Source organism: Prosopis cineraria, unplaced genomic scaffold (genome assembly GCF_029017545.1).
Source record: "Prosopis cineraria cultivar Desert tree isolate PC_DT_omini unplaced genomic scaffold, ASM2901754v1 PC12, whole genome shotgun sequence".
In the NCBI taxonomy this organism is placed as follows: Eukaryota; Viridiplantae; Streptophyta; class Magnoliopsida; order Fabales; family Fabaceae; genus Prosopis; species Prosopis cineraria.
In genome coordinates, this window is record NW_026555343.1 from 24,204,904 (window position 1) to 24,231,843 (window position 26,940).

The 26,940-nt window shown below is 33.9% G+C and overlaps 1 protein-coding gene across 2 annotated transcripts; it reads left to right on the plus strand.

The window, feature by feature from the left end:
* Nucleotides 1–6,011: 6,011 nt before the first annotated feature.
* Nucleotides 6,012–10,910, plus strand: LOC129289512 (spindle and kinetochore-associated protein 1 homolog). 2 transcript variants are annotated; one of them, XM_054926290.1, is made up of 10 exons: nt 6,012–6,154; nt 6,264–6,388; nt 7,172–7,284; nt 7,367–7,445; nt 8,525–8,592; nt 9,270–9,375; nt 9,456–9,485; nt 9,676–9,789; nt 10,405–10,485; nt 10,630–10,910. In XM_054926290.1, exons 1-9 carry the CDS (start codon nt 6,058–6,060, stop codon nt 10,480–10,482), a joined length of 810 nt encoding a protein of 269 aa, XP_054782265.1. In that variant the 5' UTR covers nt 6,012–6,057; the 3' UTR covers nt 10,483–10,485; nt 10,630–10,910. The 2 variants fall into 2 exon arrangements, 1 of the variants encoding a protein (XP_054782265.1); XR_008588144.1 differs by lacking the exon at nt 10,630–10,910 and having other exon boundaries at nt 9,270–9,373; nt 9,453–9,485; nt 10,405–10,487.
* The last annotated feature ends 16,030 nt before the right edge of the window (nt 10,911–26,940 follow it).

The following is a 26,940-nucleotide window of genomic DNA, read 5'->3' on the forward strand; positions in this document are numbered from 1 at the left end:
TTGCCTCTTTGCTTTATGTTTTCTTAGATATCTGAGCTTTTCTGAAGTTCTCTGGTGAATGAGGTAATGGAACAATGCTTTATGGTAGGGACTTCCTCTTTTGTACAGTAACAAATAAAAACATTAAATGCTTATGATAAAAGTGGTTAAAGTTTATACGTGTTGGTATAATAGAAAGCAAGCTCGGTGACTCAAATAAGGATAAGCAAACTAAATAACTTCAAAAAAATAATTGTGTCTAAATATTATTGGGTAAAGATATAAAATGAACACAATTGATTTTAGATGAAAAGAAATATTAAAAGATGAGTTTAGGTGACCTTCAGGATTGATACAAAAAACCAAGCATCAAAAAGCATAGTAGTACTAGTGTTAAAATGTCTTAGCACTGGTGTTATAGAGATGAGCAGACCTTGATTGAAGGTTATAACACAGGTGTTGTCTGATAGTACCAATATAGTCCAATACGTAAAAGATGAATATTTTTGACAATTTTGTGTAAATAAGGATATTTTTAAAAAGATAACATAGCACCGGTGTTAAAGGAAATAGCACCGAAGTAACATGAGCAAATAAACATCTTTTAAGGAGAATAGAAGAGACAGTATTGGTATTGAAGAGTTAGCACAGGTGTTACAAATACTTGTACAAAATTTAGCATAGGTGCTATCAAAGTAAAACATGTGTTTTCTTAATACAAATAAGGATATGGAAGGAATACGATCGATGTTAAATAGATAGTATCAGTGCAAAGAAAAAGGTTAGAAGAAGAGAGAATCAACTGCATAAGTTCTAAAAGGATAACATTGGTGTTAGAATGAGTAGGACCGATGTTATATCAAACGCTAATCAATAGAACAATGAAGATAACTGAAGTAGCACTGGTGTTAAAGCTACTAGTACCATTGTTAAGAACACTTAGAAACAATTTAGAATAAGACAGCTTCAAGCACAAAGATTATGGTTAAGTCACATATTTAAATAATAAGATAGCATACCTTCTGTTATGTATAAGCTTATACTTAGCCAGATTAGATTAATGTTAAGCCAATTAACTTAGGTATAAGTTAAATAACTTAAAATGTGTAAAACTTCTCTTTATTTTGTAATCATCAAAACCAAAATTCAACAATCGATAGTGGGACTAACAAGATATCTAAAAAGGTAAGCGAACAAAAAAATGATGAATAAGATGAGGTAATTGAGGTACTTAGAGTTAATATTGTAACTCAAAGTGGCCCTTCTCTCTTTGAAGTCAACCCTTATATACCTTCCATTCCATATCTTGAGGGCTTTTGAAAAAAAGATCTAGATTCAAACTTTCAAAGTTTCCTTAATATGTTTAAGAAAATTCAAATCAATATTCCCTTTATAGAGGCAATAGCAAAGATACCTACTTGTGCCAAATACATCAAGGAGTTGGTTTCAAATAAGAAAAAGTTGGAAGAATATGCCATAGTAACACTTACAGAAGAATGTAGAGCAATTCCACAAAAAAAAAAAAAAAGAAGAAGCTATCACCTAAATTGAAAGATTTGGGGTGTTTCACTATTCCTTGTGATATTGGTTTTACTATTATTGAAAATTGTTTACGTGATTTAGGTGTTGGTGTTAACTTAATGCCTAGATCTAGATAAATAGACATAAGTAACTAAGCTAGCAATAATTTTAAAAATTTGTTGTGACTTAAACTATAGCATCATTTACTTAATTGTCTGGGTATCGTGGGTATGAATTCAATACGAATTAAAATGGACTAATAACTCGGGAAAATATTATGACACTTTAGGGATAATTGTCACTATAATAATTGAAGAGTTAACTCAAAAGCTAGAAACTAATAATCTATAAGGTGAATTCTATACCCCAACACTTTAAGTAATTGCATTTTCCTCATGATTATTTTCTTGCTTTATTTTAATTATTTATATTCTCATCAAATAATATATTTTATCCATTTTTCTCAAACTATTAATTATTTAATTTAGTAAAAGTGCAACTTTTTTATGGGTTCTACACTTAAAATACTTTGGGTAATTTATTACTATAATCTCGTACACTTGTGGGAGCAATCACTCTACATGCTTTCTTTTTTTCATTGCATTTATTATGAATATGTTCATATTATTATTATGTGTTGTTTATCTCTCTAGATTCCTTTTTTTTCAAGAATTTTTTCCCATTATTCTATGTTTTAATTCTGAGTCTCTACATATGATGTTTTTTCATTGCTTCTGGAGTTTCCCTTCCTCCCCATTTTCTTATGAGTCAATAAAACCTTTTGGGTACTCAAAAACCTTTATGGAAGCTATTATTGAGAAAATGCAAAGGAGGGATTCTCCAAATTTTTGGGTATTTGAACTCTAGGTTTTTAGTTTGCAAATAGAAGTATAGAGGGTTGAGAGACAGCTTCAATTAGATCAGAATTGCATCAAACAAAAGTCAAACAGAGGAGTTATGGCCTAGAATAGGCTAATGGTTTGTGGAAGGAAGTCTAGACACTTGATTGATTGTGGAAATGTGGAAAAGAGTAGAAACGATGTGTTGGGTGTCCAAACTCTCCATATGATATTGGATTGAGTTAAAATTAAAGCCATTAGCTTGTTTATGAAATTATCTATTTGTAGGTAGTTGAATCACCTCAACTGGATGTTAAGGCAAGAAGTTGTGTATGCCAAAAGTTGGTTTGGAATTACTATCATGACAATAAAGTGTCATGTAACATATGCTATGGTGCATGGTATAGCAAAGGTTGGCCACAACATATGGTAACGTTGGTCATAGTGAAACCCTCCTATTCCACATGTTGCAACTTATATGCACTTGACCTCAGTGGATTCTAATAGATTTGGGTATTTTGACTGTATTTTACCCCATTTGACTTGTTTTCATCTTAAAATGATTCCCACACTTTCCAAACACGTTACTCTAATTTGAAAGTGTTTAAATGACCTTTCAAATTTTATTTGAATTTAATTGATTTTAGGAGCCAATTATTGAAATGATTTGGCCTTAATCATTTTACTTTGAAACTTTTCAACCATAATAGACTTTGTCACCTAGGATTTATTTCTTTTTACTATGGTTGACCTATTTAACTAAAGTTAATCATTTCTACTATAGAACATCTCTTTAATGATTGGTTGTGTACCAAATATCATGGTAGTGTAAATTATTGTGGTTGTGGTAATTAGCAGGAGAGCATTACACTAGCTCATGCAAGAATTTGACTAAACATGCTTAGCTTTTTGAAGTAAATAAGCTTATAAGCTTAAATTTGAGCTTTTGGTTAAAGAGGCCATGCTAAGCCAGTGAGGATTCTCTCAACTTCTTTTCCTATTTCCTTCCCTTCTTTTCCCTTTTTAATTATTATATTAAGATTTGGATGGTTTAAATTTAATTTCTTATATAAATATATTATTAAAATGTTAAATCTATATATATATATATATATATAATAAAAGAATAACAAGTACTTCTCTGAGCTTGACACATAAGCATTTTTTAAAATAATGCAATTTTAGGCTACCTACCTCATTAGTAATTTCAAAAAATATTTTTTAAAAAAGTTATCAACATCATTTCTAAAACTAACAAAATTTCTTTTCCTTATTTCAAAATATTCTCTCCCATGATATCAATTTTCAACCATGACTTTTAACTAACTCACAGTTCTTAATGTTAATTTTAAACATTTTTGAAAAATTTTAGTATCATAACTTCCTCACTCCATATCCTATTTGTAAAATTAACTTAAATTTTTAATTATAATTTAAACGTTCAATTTGAATATATTATTTATAATTTAGATATACTGATGTCTTAGTTTTTAAATTTATAATATGGAAGCTACCATGGTCAACTTTTCCTTATCCCTAAATATTCTCACTTCTTTTTTCAAAAAAATTAATATTCTCATCATTTTTGTGATCTTATCCATTAACATACCTTCTCAATTAATTCAAAATTTAATTTTAAATTTTAAAAATCTTAAAAAATTTTAAACATAAAAGCCTCCCCTACACCTTAATCTCGTTTAGAAAATTAATTTTAATTATGAAACGTGGGGTTCCACCCGCACATCCCTATATAAGAATTTCAAACATAATAACCTCCCCACTTTTCAACAATCTTTGTTTTATTTTATACATGTATTTTATGCGGAACGTGGAGACAGTTGGTCTAATTTGTGCCTTTGTAACTCCTCCTTGCCAAGGAGTTAAGTGAATAATTGTCATTTATACCTCTAAACGCACAAATCCATGAACAAAGGTGATGCGCAGTTGCAAGCATCTGTGTGCTTTTTTTTTTTGTCAATGCATATTTGAGAAGGAAGTCCATGTTTATTAAGAATCCAAAGGGAAAAGCAATGAACAAATCATAGAAGAAGAAGTAATATTCTATAAGTGAGTCACTTTCAATAGGTAACTTGCTAGAAGGAACCTACTTTATGATTTAGAAACTTGTTGCTCTGAATATTTTGATCTCGATTGTAATTAAAAACTAATGCATATGTTCAAACTTCTCAAATGTCAAGGACTTAGTTTCTTCCATTTTTTTTGTTCTTCTATGAAAGAATGCAAGCCAGTGAAGTCTTTTATCATATAAATGTTACATATATAGGTCAATCCAAGACATGCTTATAATGCTCCGAGATGGTTTCTCCTATAACTTGGACACCTTAAGTGTTTTCTCAAAGAGGTTTTTGTGTTATCATTTGAACATTCAGGTTTAAGTTTCTTATCTTATATTGTCATTGTTGTTTTTAATTCCAATTACTTATTATAAATTCCAAGCCTTGTCCAAATCTCATCTCTCTCTTTTTATGCTATAATGTATAATTTATAATGTTTTTCAGCATATATATTCAGTGGCAAAAAGACAACAAATAAGAGTATGTGATTCAAGATCTCTAATTTCAAAATTAATAATGGATAGTCTTTACATTTGATCTGTCTCTATAGTATTATTTGCTTGTGTTCAATATTAGAATCATGAAATGTGTCTGAGAGTAAGATATTATTATTAATTTTTGCTTTAGACTTTTGGTGTCTTCCTTTGAAAATTAAAATACTATTGCCCCTAGCATTGCATGATAGCAACACTTCATATTACATTGGGAAGTTGTCTCAAGCATGAAAGGTAAATTTAGATATGAATTTAACTTAATTTTTAGGTGCATATTCTCTTGCACATTGTTTTGATTTAATTCTTATAAGTTTTGAAGTATTCTTTTTCATCTCCTAACATTATTTTAAGGGATTATAGAAAATTTTAGATGGTCATTTTTCATTGTTTAGCACATGAATATATTATCATCTTCCATGGTTTAGCTTGTATGTGAAGTCGTATAGGATTCAATTTACAAAATTATTGATAATTGATGAATATAATTTATTTTTATTTTTTCATTCTGGTAACTTCATACCCCATGATCTAATAACTTCTTAACTTCATAATCCTTTTTTAGATGAAGTTAGTTATTTAAAGTATTCTACCATATCTATATCTAACTGCTTAAATATACATAGGATACACCCACAAATATATATATATATATATATATTATCTAATTAACTAATATTATTTTGTTAATTAACTTATCACCCGTGCTATGCACGGGCATATGCTAGTTATAAAAAAATACAAAATAATAAATTTCAAACTGCTAAAATATAATGTGAACAATTAAAATATACCAAAAATTAAATACAATGAAATATTATATAAGAAATCAAATATAAACCATTCAAATTTTGATCACACTGTTAGAAATTAGGAAAAAAAAAAAAGGAGAAGGGGAGGGAAGGAGAAGAAGAGAGAATCTTCTCTTCTTCAATATTGGGCTTAGCTCATACTTGAACAAATTAGGCTGCAAGCCCTTACAGGATTATTTACTTATTTTTAATATTTTAATAAAATTTATTTAAATTATGTAATATAATATAGTATAAAAATACACTGAAACATTCCCGCCGAAACTATTGCTGCGAATTCAAATTATTGTTACTCTGAAAAAAAGTAGTAGATGCGTCGAATTTGAATCACAGAGGAGAAATGGAAGTGAAAAAGGCTGGGTCATCTCTTGATTCGTTGATCTCTTCCTTCAACGCTCGGATTACCGAGCTTCAAGAGCTCGTAATTGGAAGAAACAGTGAGTGGTTCCACTTCAGAATTCCTATTTTTCCGTTTTATTTGTTTAATTTTCTTCTACTTTGAATAATTCATACATTTCGTACATGTTCTTATTTTTCATTATGCAGTGTATCCAGCGAGCAGCATCACCGATCTGTCGGCAGTAGACACTGCGCTCAAAACTCTAGAGCTTCAGGTGCAAGCCATCAAGGACCGTTTACGCGAGGAGACTGAAGCTATTCCTAAAGCCAAGGTATCTCGACTTCTCTCGCTAGTTTATTGATGGAATAGAAATAATAAGGGTTCGAATGAGACTCTGTATAATTATGATCAACTTAGAATAGTCGTTTGAGGCTTCTAATTTTTTTCGAATTTGTGTTTTTAACAAATGTTTTAGCCATAAGCGCCTGTTTTTTGGTCACCGGTTCTGGAACTTGGCTGAAATTGACTTGATTTTTTTTTTTTAAACTACTTTGAAGTGATGGGCCAAGAGCTCAGAGTGATGGCACACTTCTTAATTGGATCTCGGTATTTCTTTTAACTAAGACTGAGAAGCAATATTCATTTATGTAAATCTTGGAATAAGTGACTCAACCTACTTGCTATGATTCTTTTTTTTAATCAGTGATTGAAAATAAAAAGCTTGAATGTGAAAATTTGATTTATTTATTTGTTCTGAAAGTGGTACAAGGAAAATTTAGTCACTTGAATGTTGCTTAGTTTGGAGTTTATGCTATTGGAGATTGTGTTACTTCTCCAGAGCCAGGCATTAACCAGAAGTGAAAGGAGCCTTGTAGCATTAAAAGGAAAGCATCATCGTTCATAAATACAATTTTTGGTAGATTTTGCCTCTGATTGATTGATCATTTTTCATTTGTACGGTTTGGAAGACACAAATGCGCAAAAGTAGATTATTTTGTTTTATTTCTGTTCTTTGCACTTCAATGCAGTAGAGGTTAGTAATTGGGTGACATATTAAGTAGTTCCACGTTCTCGATTAATGACCATTGATTTGGGTTTATTTGCTTGATTGTAGAAACTAATCAACGTATCACTGAAGCAGCAAAAGAAATTGCTGAACATGTCTCTTCATGTTCCTTCACTTGTGCCTGATAGAGGGATAATGTCAAATTCGGAAACTAGTAGATGGTGGTTGCATCTTTTTCTTTCTTATTACGTCCTTTTTTAAAGACCACTTGTCTCGAGATGTCTAAAGGTTGTTGTTTCTCAGTCTATTTCCTGAATTTTCTGGACAAGAACCTGGAGTTGATTCTCTAAAACTTGATGAGGAGCCTGCAGTATTACCTAAGGTAAATGAAATTTGCCATATTTGAATTTTTAAATTTAAAATGTGTTAACGACGCAAGAAATATTTGTTGCAAGATTCAGATATTTGGACTTGTTTGATTGTCCAGTTTTCTACGATGAAACCATTATCTTGCTTTTGTAGTTCAAAAAATGGTCTGCTTACACGCACACAAGCACTCACATATCATGGCATAATGTGCATCCTGCTATGTTATGCTTGATGTATGCTCTGTATGTATCAATCAGTTCTGTTGATACCATGCCTATTATGTTGAGTCATGTGGAATCAAATCAAATGAAAATAGGGAGTGGTTACATTACTTCAAACCTTCGCTATTAATTTTCATGGTTCAAATCAGGTGCACCTCTTGCAGTGTTTCACATCTGAAATGGTCCTTGTCCCACGAATTATGACTCAAAATTCTGTCAGTCTACTTAGAACATGCCCTCTGCTTGATTCCTATTAATTTTCATATCTTATATTTCTTCTTTCTTGTTTTTAATTATTGTTGGAGGGTAACACATGGGACAACCATTTTCATTGGTTCCTTGTAAAAATTTATATGGCTAGGGCCTTGCCTTGAAATCCCTAAAATTAACATGCAAAGAATTCGTACCAACCAATTTTGTTCATCGTGGGCTGCATAGTATTTCAAGCTTGGTTATACTCCGATTTATTTATCTCATCAAGGGAACAGAACAACTATCTGCATATGCAAGTGCTGCTATTGTGAAAACTCTAAAAATTTTGTTCGAAACAAATCATTTTTTAAATACCACCTGATGGTTAAGGCTTTTAAATGGAATGAATTCGGACTTTGTATGAAAACCTCTTTGATGGCTTATGCATTTCTTTTCCACCCTTCAATCCCCTCATCTTTTCGGACATTGTATCAAATATTAATAGTTCAATTTGCATACAATTAGAACTGCAAATGTGTTCTTACTGATGCGTGACGTAATATGTATTACCCTTTCTTATAATTACCATTTTGGAACTCTCTATCAACCTACCCTCACCAGTTAAAGTGAGATCACAATTTTTTTTTTTTTTTGGGGTCGAATTCCATCACTTTCTTAGGAGAAAAAGGGCCGCGGATCTCCACCATTGTGGCACATCACCGGAAGTGAACTAGACTCCTTGTCATCGTAAGTAACTAAACATAACAATCATTCAATAATTTTCAACTTTTAATCTACTGTTAGAATGAATTCAACCTTACAATCTGTATATGCACCATCTAAATGACTCTACTAATCTATATCTTCCGATCCACCACGGCCATACAAATTAATGATTTGGCTTAATAATGAACTGTCGATGAAATGCCAATAAAACGGCTGAGGAAAAAAATAATCTGTAACTGTAATTTTTATAATGCCCTTGTAACAGCCGAGTCTCTTCATGTTTCTAGTGCCCTTAGTTCATAAATAAAACTTCAGGAATCCAAAAGCGTTGCAGGCTGCTGTGTTCTTAGAAAGGTGTCAACAAGAAGTGTTACTCTAAGACTTTGGCTAGGTAGAGACCCTACGCAAAGAGTTCCCTATGGGAACCTTTTTGTTCTTGTGGGTAGGCTTTTCAACTAGGCCTTGGATCCCATGGAGTCTCCTTTGAAATGGTTGATCACCAAGTGAGACTACTATGTGAACTGGGATTCAAACCGTCATGACTAATGATGATACAAGTTTTTAATTTGTTGAGCCAATGATGAAACTGTTGCATGTTTTTTCATATGCATCCCCCATCTATTTTCTTGACCATATATCTTGATGAAAGAAAAAATATAAATCATCTTGATTTCGTGCGTCAATATCTGATATTACAGATACATGAGAGGTAGGCTTACACTAGAAAAGGTGAATGCAGCAATTAATGATATGGCATCTTATGCCGAAGCAAATGCTCAACTTATTGATGCTCCCAGAAAAAAGGTTGAGTTTCATTTTAGTTTCAAACTGTGTTTGTCAGAATTTTCCATTATATACTGACAGTCTTTTTTGTGCTACTGAAGTTGGCAGAAAATATTTTGGAAAAAGCCCTGGTGAGTACATTATTAATTTTCAAAATCTCAACTCTACCTGAAGTCATTGGCCATGAGGGGGGAAAAAAAAAGACCACCTGAAACAATCACGTGTAGTTTCTTGGTCCATGCTTTGATGTTCTAACCATTGTAATTATCTTTTGATTTTATACCAAAAAAGAATGGTTTTCAATTGTGCTGCAAAATACAGGAATTAAGAGATGTTGCAGCTGTGGAAGGGATAAAGGGGAAACACTTTTTCATCGAGACTGACATAAAAGGTCCTAACCTGAAGCTTGATAACACTGGAAAAGCAATTCTGACGGTGATTATCTTGTCTCCATCCTATGATATCGTTGAAGAAAAACTTGTTTTACATAGCTAGCAAAATTATTTGAATAGGATTATCACTTAAATACTATGGAACTTTGATTGAACCTGCACTGTAAGTATAGTCAACAGAACCTTAAAAATGTGGAAAAACTCAATATGGTGTATGAAGCACTAATACTTAATAAAAGTAAATATTTGTATTGTGATTTTTTTTTTCAATAAGTTTTTTTCCATTTACTTAAAAAAATAAAACCTCAAAAAAGACTTGATATTTAAGTTGATTGTTACAAGTATCTATATATTACTTTAGAAAGACTTGTTTAAAAATAAAAATACCTATACCTATATTATGAAATGTTGAAATATATATTACATATATTTCCATACTCATATTCTAAAATTTTAAAAATTGTCATATATAGCGGTCTCTTGCTTATTATATTCGATACGCATGTAACTAACGGTAATTCTTAGGTCCAGAAATTCAGTTTTATAATGGAAGAAACAGATGAAAATGACAGCAGTAGCTGAATGATAAACTCTAGCATTCAAGAGGCTAGTCATTCGCAAAGAAATTTTTATCAGTTTGCATTTTGCCTTTATGCAGGTCCTTCGTCACCTCGGCCGCATTAGTGAGACTCGTGTCAGGCATCATCGGGTCATAATTATGCAGAAACCTCAGTAAAAGGTCTTGCTTCTCCCATTAAACTCGTCCATAGATTTTGAATTTTTTTAAGAAAAGATGAAATGGTTGTTTAGATATCAAATTCGTTCAAATGATCAGATATTTTGAATCACAAAAAGTTAATTTGTTCAAGTATTTTTTGTCCAGGTTAGGCAATCAATATATGTGAGATGATACCTGCTCAAGAGGGTTTGAATAGGGTAACAAAGATTTGACAAATGCAAAGAGCAACTTACAAGACTGATTTGTGTAAAATATGAACATTATTATGTATTCGCTTTCTTTAAATTTCTTTCCAAGTATTTCTTCTCTGCTTGTACCTTCCTCCCGTATAAAGCACAATTTTCCTCGGGACTTTTCTTTGTTTAACCTGGCTGTTCAAAAACCCGGACAACTGGGTCCAATCTGGCTAAATTTGATCCAGTCCAGTGCAAAAACAAAAAACAAAAAACAAAAGAAGAAAGGCGATGGAGGATTGGGTTGACCAGATCGGCTTATACAAGATCGACTCCTTTGATTAAATTGTTTGGTGTGACCCAATGCTTTAATATTAAAAAAACCAAAGTAAAAAAAAAATCCTTCCACTTTGCAATTTGGTGTGACCTAATGGATTAGATGATTGGGTAGAAGGAGGTGTAGTCATTGAGCTTATTGTGGGAGATAGTAAAGTAGCAGCATTGAAAGAAGGATCAATAAGTCAGTATTGTGACATAGAAAACAAAATGAGGTGACTCAGTCTCTAATGGTGATTTTTACCTTTCAACAAAGTGCCTAACTTCAGCAACATTGCCATTGAAGGATACTTTTGTAGCATAGAAAGAACTACACACTTCTGGATTGCCTACATATGGAAATAAAAAAAAAAAAAAACCAATCAGACTTAAGGATATAACATTAGAAAACCATATCTTGAACTATACAAGGAATAGTAGTACCAGCATCATCAAACCCAATCCTTGCAAGTTGAATAATATCACAGCTGGTGCATCAAGCTTGGTAAAATCAGTTAAGCTAACAACCTTTGCACAACCATCATAGAGCACACAATTGAAACGGAAAGAGCAAAATGAAACAGAAAGAGCAAGAAACGAGCTAAAACGGAAGGCACACATAATGAGCATCATAAACTCTTTGTAACCGCCCCTTAAATTCTGTAACTCCCCTTTAAATTTGTATGGTTCAGTTTCACGTATTCTAGGACTATAAATAGGACCTTGAGACTTGTGAAAGGCAGACTTCAGAGAATAAGAATTGCTTGTTGTTCATTCGGTTTCTGTGCCATTTTGGTATTAGAGCTGGTCCAGAGAGCGAGAGAGTGAGTTACAGTTGAGAAAGTACACCGGAAAGAAGAGAGATTCAGAGGAGGAGTCCCTGACGTCTTTGCGTTTTACAAACCAGGCATTTTCTCAGAAAACTAACATCACCATCGTGCTCAGGAGGTTTGAAAACGTGGAACAAGAGGTTCCCCGTCACCGAAAACAGCCACACGAGCCTCCACGCGCCACCGTCGGAAGACCACGCGCCTTACCGCCGGTCCACGCGCCGTCACGCGCCATCCGAAGGTTGAAGACGTTGACGTCAGCTGCCACGTCATCGTTCTGACCGGTCAACGACAGGTCAGCCCAATAGTTTTCTGCCACGTGTCACAGTCGCCACGTCACTGTGCCCAGTCAGCCAACTTTTCAAAAATTACATTTTGGACCCAAATCTTTCAGTAATTCTAAATTTACCCCTATTGTTTATGAAATTTCATATTGACCGCCAAATTTTTCAGAAATTCCATTTTAACCCCTAAACTTTCCTAAAATTACACTTTTGCCCCTTGATTTTACCTGAATTCTAGTTTAACCCCTATATTTTTCATAAATTTCAATTTGACCCATCATTCTTCTAGAATCGCTATTTTACCCCCTAGACAGTCCAAAATCCTCATTTTGCCCCTAGCCTTTTGAAAAAATCTCACTTTACCCCTATATCCTTCAACGTTTCCAATCGCACCCCAATCTTTATCCCTAGCCTTGACACTTATCCAAAATGCCTCCAAGACGTAGACATGTGCACGAGGTTGAGATGGAAGAGTTGAGACGTAGGATACGAGAATTGGAAGCCACTGTGGAATTGTAGCAAACTCTGTTAAACAACAACAGAGAAAACTTAGAGAGAGATTCGGAAAGCAGTAGTTCGTCATCTACTGAAAACCGCCGCCGCCCACGACAACAACAATTCCGCCCTAATGACATCAAGGTTGACATTCCTGAATTCAAGGGAAGGCTCCAGCTAGACGAGTTTGTAGATTGGCTGCAAACTGTTGAACGAGTATTTGAATACAAGGAGATTCCAGATGCGTAGAAAGTCAAAATTGTCGCCCTCAAACTCAAGAAACATGCTTCTATTTAATGGGAAAACCTCAGACGGAAGCGAGAACGTAAGGGAAAGCGTAAGATTGAAACCTAGGAGAAAATAAAACGCCAGCTCACCAGGAAATTTTTACCAGATCATTACCACCAGGATAATTTTATCCAGTTGCAAAATCTTCGACAGAGATCTTTATCTGTAGAAGGATATACTAGAGAGTTTGAACAACTCATGATGAAGTGTGATATTCAGGAGAAGGAGGAGCAAACAATAGCCCAGTACCTTGCAGGCTTAAACACAGATATCAGTCGTCCAGTCCAGCTTCAACAATATTGGACCTTGGATGATGTCATCCGTCTGGCCGTGCGTGTTGAGAAGCAGATGACCAAGAGATCCACTTTCCAACCTTCATCCTCTAGGAGTTATCCAGAAGGCCGTAAAGCAGAATTTCAGCAGACCAACTCCTCAAGCAAGCCACAACCTACTGCTATGCGCAAACCACCATCCAATGCTGCCAAGGAATCTAGTTCTAAAGCAATCAAATGCTTTAAATGCCAAGGATTTGGCCACATTGCTGCGGACTGTCCTACACGAAGGGTTGTCACCATTCGAGAAGGATCAGGGTATGAAGCACTTGAAGAAGATGAGGAGGACGATGAGTTCTACGCACTGATCCCGTATATGACGAGGAGGTCACACCTGCTGATCAAGGAGAAGCATTGGTGCTTAGACGAAGTCTGCATACAACAGTAGTCAAAGAAGAACCTTGGTTACGACGCAACATTTTTCACACTCGTTGCACGGCCCAAGGAAAAGTTTGTAATGTCATCATTGATAGTGGAAGCTGTGAAAATGTAGTATCTAACTACATGGTGGAGAAATTGAAGTTGCCAACACAAGATCATCTACAACCTTACAAGCTTCACTGGCTCAATAAAGGGAATAAGGTAAAAGTTTCTAAACAATGCCTTGTGACCTTTTCTATTGGAAATCGGTATTGTGATGAAGTTTTATGTGATGTTGTTCCCATGGATGCATGCCACCTTCTCTTGGGGAGGCCATGGCAATATGACCGATATGCTATGCATAACGGGCGAGCGAACACTTATTCTTTTATGAAAGATGGTGTCAAGTTTACACTAGCGCCTCTACCACCCAATGAGATTAGCCAATCTTCAAGGGAATCTAGTGTTTCTAAGCCGTTAGTGTCTTTGTTGACTAAGGAGGAATTCAAGGTGTCAAAATCCGAAGCCCAAATGATGAGCATTATTCTGGTGCTTGAGGTGAATGATGAGATGGCCAATCCACCTGGAGTCATTCCGTTATTGTCAGAATTTTCAGATGTAATATCCGATGAGATACCACCAGGGTTGCCTCCAATACGAGACATACAGCATGCCATTGACTTCGTTCCAGGAGCAGTCATTCCTAATAAGCCTGCTTATAGGATAAGTCCCTAGGAACATGCCGAAGTCCAACGGCAAGTTGAAGAGTTGTTGAAGAAAGGATTAGTTCGAGAAAGTATCAGCCCTTGTGCTATACCTGTTCTTCTAGTACCTAAGAAGGATGGAAGTTGGAGAATGTGCATTGACTGTCGAGCCGTCAACAAGATCACTATTAAGTATCGGTTTCCGATACCTTGGCTTGATGATATGCTGGACCAATTGCATGGTGCCACTACTTTCTCCAAAATTGACCTTCGTAGTGGGTACCATCAAATCAGAATTCGGCCAGGAGATGAGTGGAAGACCGCTTTCAAGACCAGAGACGGCTTGTACGAGTAGAATGTGATGCCTTTTAGATTAACAAATGCCCCTAGCACATTTATGCGCCTGATGAATCAGGTATTGAGACCCTTTATTGGTAAATTTATTGTTGTGTACTTTGACGATATTCTTATTTACAGTAAGAATCAAGAGGAGCATTTAGATCACTTGCGACAAGTTTTGCAAGCCTTGCGTGAGCAGAAGCTTTATGCAAATCTAAAGAAGTGCACCTTCCTCACCAACGAAGTTGTGTTCTTGGGTTATATCATTACCGCGGAAGGTGTTCGCATTGATCCAAGTAAAGTTGCAGCCATTGACAGCTGGCCAATTCCAAAATCTATCCAGGAGGTTCGAAGCTTCCACGGATTAGCTTCTTTCTATAGGAGGTTCATCCGTAATTTTAGCTCAATTGCCGCACCACTTACAGACTGCACCAAAGGAGAGAAGTTTCAGTGGACAGAGCAAGCTCAAAAAGCTTTGAGGAGCTTAAGAAGAAGTTGACCGAAGCTCCAGTCCTAGCTCTTCCTAATTTTGACCAAGTATTTGAAGTTAGCTGTGATGCTTCTAACACCGGCATTGGTGCTGTCTTAAGCCAGCAGGGCCATCCCATTACCTTTTTTAGTAAGAAGCTCAATGATGCCAAGCTCAGATATTCTACCTATGATAAGGAATTTTATGCCATTGTCCGAGCTCTTCAATATTGGAGTCATTATCTCCTAAATAAAGAGTTCATACTTTTTTCGGATCATGAGGCTCTCAAGTATTTGAATTCCCAGTAGAAGATCAGCCGCAGACATGCTCGTTGGAGTGAACTCTTACAATCTTATCCATTCCTTATCAAACATAAGGCTGGAACTCTGAACTTGTAGCTGATGCGCTTAGTCGTCGCCATGTGCTACTTACAACATTGCAAACCAAGGTTGTTGGATTTGACCTTATCAAAGAGTTGTATCAGGATGATCCTGATTTCCAAGGAGTGTGGGAAGCAACCGTAAATCAACCTTTCCACCAGTTTTACAGGCATGATGGTTTTTTATTTCGAGGTAAAACCCTCTGTATTCCACAGGGTTCCTTAAGAGAAGCCATAATTTGGGAAGCACATGACGGTGGATTAGTTGGACATTTTGGAAGGGATAAAATAGTTGATCTGGTGAAGGAAAACTTTTACTGGCCTCGTCTTGAACGGGATGTCAACAGGCATATACAAAGATGCAGAATTTGTCACTTGGCTAAATCCAAGGTCAGAATACCGGATTATACATGCCTCTGCCAATTCCAGAAGCACCGTGGGAAGATGTAACCATGGATTTTGTTCTAGGTTTACCACGGACTCAAAGGCAAAAAGATTCTATCATGGTAGTTGTGGATCGTTTCTAAAAAATGGCCCATTTTATCCCATGCCAGAAGACAAATGATGCTGTTCAAGTAGCAGACTTGTACTTTAAGGAGATTGTGCGTCTTCATGGCGTTCCTAAAACTAACACTTCTGACCGTGATGTGAAGTTTCTTAGCCACTTTTGGCGGATGCTATGGAAGAAGATGGGAACTAAGCTCCAATTTAACAGCACTAGTCATCCCCAAACAGATGGTCAAACTGAAGCTATAAATAGAATTCTTGGTAATCTTCTTCGCAGTTTTGTGGGGAAGAATTTGAAGCAGTGGGATCTTATTCTTGCTCAAGTTGAGTTTGCTTATAATAACTCTGTCAATCAAGCAACTGGGAAGTGTCCGTCTGAAGTTGTTTATGGCACTCGTCCCCTTAGTCCACTAGACTTGAGCCCTTTAATTGATAAGCAACAATACAACTTTGATGCTAACCAAAGGGCTAAGGAAATTAAGAAGTTGCATGAGCAAGTCTGTGAGCGAATCCAAAAGCAGAATTTGAGATACAAAGCTCAACGTGACAAGCATCGAAGACAGCAGACTTTTAAGGTAGGAGATTTGGTTTGGATACATCTACGAAAGGAACGATTTCCTAAACAGCCAAACACCAAGTTGTCTCCAAGAGCTGATGGTCCGTTCAAGATAGTACAAAGGATCAACAACAATGCTTACAAGGTGGAATTACCTGGTTCTTATGGTGTATCTGCAACCTTCAATGTCGCTGATTTATCTCCATACGTTGATGAAGATGATGAATTTGACTCGAGGGCGAGTTCTTCCTAACCCGAGGAGGATGAAACGGAAAGAGCAAAATGAAACAGAAAGAGCAAGAAACGAGCTAAAACGGAAGGCACACATAATGAGCATCATAAACTCTTTGTAACCGCCCCTTAAATTCTGTAACTCCCCTTTAAATTTGTATGGTTCAGTTTCATGTATTCTAGGACTATAAATAGGACCTTGAGACTTGTGAAAGGCAGACTTCAGAGAATAAGAATTGCTTGTTGTTCATTCGGTTTCTGTGCCAACAATTCACTGAGTTGCAACTTTAAAAATAGCAAAATAAGTTATTCATCCCTAGTATTGCTTTTATAGGTGACAATGCTATCAAACATCTACAAATAAGCAACTAAGAACATCTTCCATACATATAATCAGTAAGGCAAAGACAGACCTTGATCTTCTTTTCATCATTAACAAACTTCTCTTCAAGAGAACCAATTAAAATAATAATGCCAATAACATCTACATGGAGAAAGAGTTACCATAAAACTACATGATTAAAACCAATCATCTAAACTTTTGACATTAAAAGAAAACATTTAAAACAATGGTTACCTATCAAGTGATCAATTGGGTTTTCTTCTTTCAATAGCATGATTTCAAAAATAGGAAAAAAAGTGAAAGCATTTTCAAGAATATCTCCTTCGTCCTGCATAATGTATGTATGCTATCCAATTGTCATTTTATATGGATAGGTTGTAGCCTTGTAGTCCTTGGAATTCTTGCTAATAGAGAAATTAGCAATGAAGTATATAGTGCCTTCCTCAAGACAGAATCAGTCTTGATTGAAGAGAGACTTGTTCATTATAGAAGCCTGTATCTTACTGCCTTGTATGAAACGAAGTTAAGTAGTATTATTAAAGGTTGTAATTATGGATGTGAAAGTATTACATCAAGTGAAAAAATGAAAGGAATTAAATTTCCACTAATAACCTCCTGATCAACCAGAATCATGGAAATGCAAAACAATTTACTTGGAGACTCCTTCTGGTAGACATTCCATTTCCTCACTACTCGTACTAAAATCTTCCATTTATCAGAACCTGCATTGAGATCTTTGATCATGTTTAGTGTCTTAGATGTCATAGTGTCCCCTAGGAAAATGAATGATGCTTATGTGAATGAAAAGTTCTATACTTCTATTTGAATTTATAGACCTCCTATACCTTTAGCAAAATTCATCCACATAGCACCCTTCCCAATAGAAATATGATAGCAAGATTTTCCTCCGATGAAAAAGGGATTGCACAACAAAAACCATTTCAAACAATGAGGATGATAAGAAGAAGAATCACTGTAGTCGAAATCTTCATGTGTAAACCTATACATCCATGAATGTCAAATCTTAACCACAATTGATTCTAAGCATGTTTAAAGTATATGTGATGATGAAATGCTAACAACATATTGAATAGTGACTATAAACTTAAGCTGCATTGATTCAATTGGTGTCTAACAGCATGAAATTCTACAATTTTGATATGGTTCAGGAAATATTTGGAGGCAAGATTTGCAATATCCATAGAAAATCTACATCATGACAAGATAAAATTTGAACAAAGATACAACATACTGACTTCCATATTTCACTAGAACAACCTATTGATGTAGATAGGTGAAAGATATAAAGTGTAACGGACATTAAGGAAACCAATATGAAATAGGCACTAGGAAAACAAAAAATCATAGAGTTAGCTACATGCCAAAAATATGCACAATTCATGGAAACAACCTAAAACCAAGACAAGAAATTTAAAAAAAAACTGTCAAGTATATTGAAATAACAAAGAGAAAGTACATATTGTATTCAGCAGAAACCTCTGCCACCTAAGGTAACACTCCAATTCTATGGGATCTGAATGAATATACAACATATCATAATGATGATTCCCAAAAGAGAAAATAATTGTCTGGCGATTTGAATGTTAAACTTGTAGTAAAGATGAAGCAATTTAGCATCAGGTAAGCATAAGGGCAACGCGAAATGGGAATATTAGCTGTGTAATATATATATATATATATATATTCATATAATAGACTATAATAATGAAAAGACATATGAAAAATCTACATGCTAGGTATAACCAAACAATATTAGATGATAATTACAGACAACGTAAACTACTGGAAACTATAAGGATGTAACAGAATTCATTGTTTTTAGGAAAAAAAACTTAATAAAATAAATTTTAATGGAATTTCTATATGTAACATTTGAAGCATATTTTTTACTGATAGAAGCAAAACATGGAAGTTTGAAGGTAGTTCATATTTAAAATATTAATTAAAATCATTGAAAATAAAGGAAGATCTGCATCTGTCGCTTATATATACAAAAATTTATTAAGGAATCCTAATTCACTGTGGTACTTACTAAGTAGTTATTAATGTCTTCCAAACTCTAGCGCTGGCACTACATGTGTTTGGGAAATTCATCAATGATGCAAATGTAGTCTCAATTATGTTATTACATCGATAATTATCTTTTATGGGAATAAAAAAATTCATGAAATTTAAGACAACTTGACAAAATGATAGGAATAACTGGTTACTACTACAGTGCTCATGCAAGTAAAGTCTGAACGTTCGTGAAGAAATGACAATTGGTTGTCACAAAACTTATATCTGTAATAGATGATCATACATACTTCAACTATAACACTACAAAGAATAGAGGCACTGACCATATTGAGCAACACCATAAACAAAAGCCAAGTCTTGCATGACAAAGGAAAAAATATAATAAATGAACTACCATAAACCTTCTTGGCAATAGTCAAGGGAATAATTATGTTTCTTTTAGTATATTCGATCTGCAAGAAATAAGCTATCAGTATGCGAAACTACACTCCTAAGTGACAGGAAGGTGGACTCATTTTTGGTGGTATCAAAAGAATGGTTCAGTTGGATACTAAATAGTTCACGAGCTATTCAACAAACTAATAAGCTAACATTACTTTATATATTGATAATACAGTGCTCATACAATAAAATACTAAAATATTAAGACCAACCGGCAATTGGCTCCATCAAAATGTAAATTTCTACTAAAACATCATATTAATTTCAACCAAAGCACTGCATAGGCAAGGAGCACTACCCAAACACAGTAAAATAGTAAACATATATAGCCTAAGTATTACAAGATTGAAACCAACAAAAAATGTGCAGGAGGCCATCGAAAATAAACTACAAATAGTCGATCATTCTTTTGATGCTTTGGCTCCCAGAAATATTGAATTCATTTCATGTCACTTTCCAGAGTCTCAAATTTGCTAACATCAAGTCCATTCTTGCCATCAGATTTCCTCGTTTGTTTGGAAGGTTTACCCATTGCAAACTGAGAGGGATTTATCTTACTAGAAATTGGAGTAGTATGACTATTAGGCTTCATTTCTATTGTAGTTGCAGAGTTGTGATTACTGCCATCATAATCTCAATAATCAAAACCAACCATGAATTTAGTAATAGCCTGCAAAAAAATTGCTCAATCAAATTGAATATGAAATGTTGAATAAGATAATGATAAAAACGGTTAAGAAAAAAACCTCAACATCATTTATGCAAAAGTCATCAATGAGGTCAACACCCTCCCTGTAAGATGAAACAGATATGGAGTAGTTTGTATTCTCAAAATTGTAGTTGTTAAGCTTGAGCTTCAAAAGCATCTTCCTCCTAATTAAATTGCCTAGCTCATTAGGAAAGTCATAAACATGATTTTCCTAATAATGAAGTTTCAAATGAATTTAGACAATTATTTAGAGCACTACGATAATGAAAAAACATTCAGGTCAAACATGTTGAACTGATTTATTAGAAACCCTCTCCAACTACAATTTTATCTGAGTGGCAGAACTCTATATCAACTGTGATGTAAAATTCTCAAAAAAAAAAAACCATAGAAACTACTCCAGTATCATCACCAACAATATAGTACACCTTCATCCTATTATGATGAGTACATAGTAAATTTAGCCAAGGTACATAAAAAAGACAATAGAGCTATAATTAATTTCATGTATAAGTTACTTTCTAACAATTGCATGAGGCTCTCCTTTACATATGGGACAAGTGGTATTCCTATCACCAAATTTCGACTTGCTGCCACACCAAGAGCAACCATCATATATCCATCAAGTGTCGAGTTTCAGGACTTCACAGAATATAATGAAATATGCATCCTAAACAAAAAGGTAAAATAAAATAATAAGAAAAATTAAAGTTAAAAATCTATGTGATCTTCAAAGACAATACAACATACAGGTTCTTGTTTTTTGATGTCGACAATCTTGATCTTTCTATGATTATGCAGCACGATAATAGTAGATGGATTAGAAAACTTGATAGAAAACGTAGGAGTACTGTTATTAGACAGAGATAAGCACAACCGTCGAGGACTGCATAATAAGATGTTTCAAAATAGTAGAATATTAATAAGAAAAAAAAACAACGGAAGGAAAACCTGCACAATGAAATAAACTAAACATGAAAGGGAAAACAAAATCAAACCTTTCAATACAATTTTACACGACCATTAAAGGACATCTTGGAAGCATACAAAGAGGTATGAATCTGAGCATTGCCTAAATAAAGCAAAAATTTACCAATTAAAGAACACACAACATTATGATTAAGCTAAAACACATGAAATGCATAAAGAAAAGATCTACCCTTGTCACCAAACTAAATGCTCCTAAGGAAAATCACCAAAACAATTGGAGGTGGAAGTGTACCATGAAGAGTTATGCTAGCAGAAATAGCAAGATCATCGTACAGTACACGTGACACAATTACCCCTTAGACAACAACGTTACAAGAAAATATTAGCAAATGAAATATAGTTGAGTACATGGGAGTGAAGAAAAAATTGACTACCAGTCATTAGACAAAGAGAGTTTAAGCTTAGCCTTGAATCCCTCCTATCCAGGAGTCTCCTCAATTGATCTAATAGATGTGACAAAGCTAATGGCATTTATAAAAAATTTCACAACTTAAGGAACTATAAAGAATAAGTGTAAAGGTAAAGTCAACATATTTACTACTATATTCTTTTAATGAATAGAACATCACCAATGAGATGGTCTAGAGGTTCCTCATGTTTTGAACTCATGGTATCAAAAATGGGCACGAAGCTGTCAGACTTAAAAGGGGATAAGAGTTAGACACTCCTTTGTATATGTTTGACTGCTTAAGACAATTCTGAATGGGTTGTTAGTAACCCTATATTCTTTAGAGTTGTGAGACAAGATAAAGTTTACCATAAAGTAAGAATTCCCTTCGACAAACAAATCATAAAACTGTAAGCACCCACTATTATGCAATATTGAAGCCAGTATAGTAGTGCCCTAAGTCAGAAAGAAACAACCAAAGAAAAATAGTTAGACAAGTCAAACAGCCTAAACACACAAGTATAAGTAAAAGGTCATGTCTTGCTTGCTCATTCGCCAGCAACAAAGATACACAGAACAATTCCCTTGATTGATCCTTACAGAAAACCTTTCACTTCTTGACAACCCTACAAATTATCTTCCAATAATTAGTAGAATTGTTTAGATCTTTTATCATTTAAATAGCAAAAGCTTCCATGGTATTGAAGAATAAGTAAGTGAATACAGAAACAACAAGCAAGATCTTCCCTGGTTAGGTTACAGTAAGAGAATGTTGTTACTTATAGATGTCCATTAAGAGAGAGAAAAAATATACATCATTTTTACATTTAAAATAACTTCTCCAAAAAGGACTAAGTTGACTGCAAATGGTTGAAAGGTAAGGGAGAGCCTTACTTATTTTCTTAGAATATGACAAATATCCCGCATCATTGACATGCTATATGGAAATTAGTGCCATCTATCTCAAGAAGCACACCAGTATTTTTCAAAAATTGCACAAATTAATATCCTCCCCATGGATTAAAAAGTCTATCCAGAGTGTTAAAAAAAAAAGGGAACTGTGACATAACACTTGGTCCTTCTTATACAAGTTGGGAGGGGTAACATAACAGTTTTCAGTGAATTTTAGAAGTCTTGAAAGATTGATGAACAATAAAGAAACCACACAAGCACAAATGCAAAACATAACACGACATAAAAAATTAGTTTGCATCTCAAGAAGCTTCTAAGAAACCCAACAACCATAATAATCACTACATACAGACTATGAAGCTATGCCTTAGATATAACTTTCTAGAATCATATCAATGTTATTTTGGGGTTAATGAAATTAAAAAAAAAACAAACAACGTAAGGATACATTTTTGAATGCACCATCATTCATTAATAGAAACACACAGGAAAAATGTTTGACATCAGCTAATGAAACTACCAACCAATAATGATTTTTCATTTTAGATAGCCATGATCTCTAGAGTACATAATATATATGCAGTTTAGAAACACGACAATTAATTTCAGCATGCAAAATGTAAAATACATCTTGTCCAAAGTTAAAAAACTTTCTATCATATGTAGTAGTCCAGATAAGCATATTAGGAAAAAGTGGTTAGCATTGTGCAAAAAATGACAGTGCCATAATGGCTAATAAAAAGAAAGCATACACTGAAAAAAGATGAGGATGTTCAACAAAAAAAAGGGGAGGAATTGTGTGAGGTAAAAATAATATAACCTACATTGCCTACGTTTAAACACCATAAGAAGTGCAGACCATCTTCTCTATGTTCTTCTATCCATTACATGTCTTCATGTCAGAAATTTAAAGAGAAAAATCTAACTAAGAAAATACCAATTATAAATTTCTTAGATATTCTAGTATTCAGTACAGTCCATCACTATATCAAGAAGTTGTTGGAGAAAGATACACTGACATCACAAAGAATTGACCATTGAACCTTCTCTACTTGTCCTACATTTTTAAAAGTGAGACAAATAGACTACATGATAGAGAAAAATAAAAAACCAGTAGAGGATGGTTTAAAAAAAATGACAAATGACAGAAAAAAAACTAGTTTGCTTCTTGAAAAATTTCTTGGGTTTCCATTAAGATAAAATAGTCAACCACTAGAATCAGTAAATCCAAAAGCATGATATACTGAACATGAAAAAGCATAATGAAAAGGATCAAAAGGAAGTAATACAATGACCTATAATACCTACAATTAGATACCATTTGATATGCATGCAGTCTTTTCTAGCTTTTGTAATAAACTAAATGCAATCATGATAAAAATGTGGACAGAAAATGAAATCAAGAAAATACCAACCCATTGAGAAAGCAAGCAATTGTTGCTAAAAATTACACTAACTTCACAAAGAACTAACGAAGGAGGCTTCTATAATGGATCCACATGTTTAAGGAATGAGTGAAGCTGACTCAAATAAAGATGATAATATAAATTCAAATGCAAATTTTTACTAGTTTGTAGCAAAGGCTTATTTATAGAGAGAGAGTTTAGAATTAAGTTGACATAAATATCTCTATCAGTTGGACTATGTAAATTAGTATTTCAAGAATGTGATGATGAGTTTGGATGGAAATGAAATAAAGTGTTCTTTATGTTACAACAATCCATTGCTAATGCAAATGGGGATATTAATTATGTGTGAGTTTATCTTTAGAGATGATTGAGTATACATTAATGTAATCAATGATGTCTCAGATACAAAAGCATGAAAAAGAATTTCTTTAAAAGCAGATCATGCATAATGAAGGAGTTATGAATGCGACCAGAAAAAGTCACAAACATGAATATAAAAAATAATTTCATGATCCAGAATATAATAATGGAGTATGATTTTAGTTATAAAGCAATCATAACCCATTTCTAAAAAAATTTAAGTTGACAAAACACTGCCAAACAACCCCTTCTTCCTCCAAGATTGACAGTAACCAAATGTTAGTTAACTAAAATAAAGGTAAGATCATAACATCTAATAAAAAACTCTACACATCTCTACATGTTCCATTACCTATCATGTAAAAGTTCCATCTAAAGGTTCCAAAGGAAGTCAAACAGGCATCCTCGTGAGGCGCACTGAGTTGGTGCAAAGCAAATAGAAAATAACTTTTCAATAGCCACACTTTAAGAAAAAGGTACCTATATCTGACACAAACTTGGACAAATCTAAAAAGTCACACAAGAATACAAAATTAAAATCTGACAATATGCTGCATAGGCAATATGACATCCCAAAATTTTTAAGACTGAAATTTATTTTAAAATAAAATATCTATAATTAAATTGAAATTAAGAATAATTTAATAGAGATCTAAAATTTGAATTTTACTAACTAAAAGTTTGATTTTATTTTATTTTTAACTATGAAAAAAATTATCAAAGTTGACCTGGGCTTTTGTGCTATAATAAAAAATGTTGGGCCCTTTCTTGTAAATTTTTCCAAAATGTTTTAAGATCAGTTTTAAAAGTGAAAATCACACAGAATCAAAAATGAAACAAGAAAAGCAAAGGAAAGAAATTCGAGATGGACGAGAGGAAGAAGGCAGGAGGAATAAACAGAGTGAGGTTCGGATCTGGGAGGTTCTGCAGCCATTGCGAGCTCGTCTACACGATAGATAAACTCTCTACTTCAATCCTCTTTCTTCTCTTTTATTTTTCTTGAATTTTTAGAAGAAGTGAATTTTGAATTTTGATTCAAAAAGCTTTGTTCTTGTAAGTTTTGGTTTCCTTGGGTTCTTGGGAGGCTGTTTTGAGCTTCTATATGGTGCTCTAATGTTTTAGGCAAGCAATTAGATGAAAAATGAAGTTTTAGGGTAAAAGTCAAATCCTAAGAGGTTGGATTTTGCTCCTCACTGATTTAAGCCTATTAATTTAGTTATAGTTATGCTATTTGAATCTAATAAGATTTAAATTAAGCTTTGATTTTTATTATAAGGGTAAATAGTGAAAATTGGTAATGCTCAATGAAGGTTTTTGGTTGATTAAAAATTGTATGGTTTGAAAATTAGTCTAATGGTGGCTAATAAATGATTTTGGTGGTTAAGTGGTACTATAAGACTAGTTGGTTTAATACATGGACCATTGGGATAGATTATAGCTCATTGACCCAAGTTGTGTGGTATAAGTTATAGTTTTCTTGTATGCTATTTGCCATGAAAAGTGATATGGATCACTTATATGTTGTAGGGAATTGTTGGTGGAACTTATTGAGAAGTTAAAGAACAAGCCAAATCTTATTTTGTACAAGAAAAACTCTTTTGGTACCAAAAGGTTGAGGTAACAGGAAAATTTATATTTTTTATTACTTTGTTTAGCTATTTTTGAATAAATATTATTAGCTATCATGCGTTACATGTTTTAAAAAATTAAATGTGCTTTATAAGGGATTATGGGGTTCTACTTTGATAATAGTGCAAATATGTTTTCTATTTGTGTAACAATAATGTTTTTATGGAAATAAGATTGTTTGTATGTATTGTAATCATAAAGAGTAGAAGTTGTACTTAAGGAAGTGTAATTAGGTTAGGTACCTTAGATAGGCTAAGGAACTGTTTATGGGAGAATTATAAATGTTATACTATCTTAGAGTGTTGAAGTGGTTAATACTTAGGAAAGGTAAAGAAAAGTAAAAGGCATGATCTCAATGAGAGTACACAAATGAGGAGGTGTGGACTTGTGATATTCTATAGCACACTGCCAGTACTCAATGTTGCCTTACATATTGTGCACTCAGTACACTAAAGTCGTTAGTGTATTGAGTGTTTGACACCTCTTAGTAGGGGAGGAAATCTGACATATAAAGTGTGAGGTTGAGTGTCTAAGCCAAGATAGTCCTCACATAGAGATTAAGTCGGGTTGGCTTTGGGAGAGAGTTAGCTTTGATTGCTCAGGATTTATGTTGAAAGGGTGCAAGTAGTTTGGTGGATTAGATCATATCTTAGATTATGTTTTGTGCCTATGGAGGCAGAAGTGGGTATAAGGTTTACTTGTAAGTTAAAGAGTGCCAGGGGACATTCTATTGGTCAGGAAAGCCGTACTAGCCTATATCATGCATTCATGCATTTTAAATGGCTAAATTATATACTATATTGAATCTATTATTCATTTATTCGATTATGGTTTACTCTGTAACAATCAATGTAGATTTCTATATTATTGAGACTGTGGTTGTGTCCCCTTTCTTTACAATATTTACAGGTCTAGGCGAAGGATCTAGTGGTTGACGGGAAAAAGAGCTAAACTAGGGGTTTGCTTGTGATT

Excerpts from the sequence above, each read along its gene's own strand:
- LOC129289512 (XM_054926290.1), top strand. The coding sequence starts at position 6,058 with ATGGAAGTGAAAAAGGCTGGGTCATCTCTTGATTCGTTGATCTCTTCC. Across the intron at positions 6,389-7,171 it reads AAGCTATTCCTAAAGCCAAG|AAACTAATCAACGTATCACT; the intron begins GTATCTCGACTT and ends GCTTGATTGTAG. Across the intron at positions 9,790-10,404 it reads CTGGAAAAGCAATTCTGACG|GTCCTTCGTCACCTCGGCCG; the intron begins GTGATTATCTTG and ends GCCTTTATGCAG.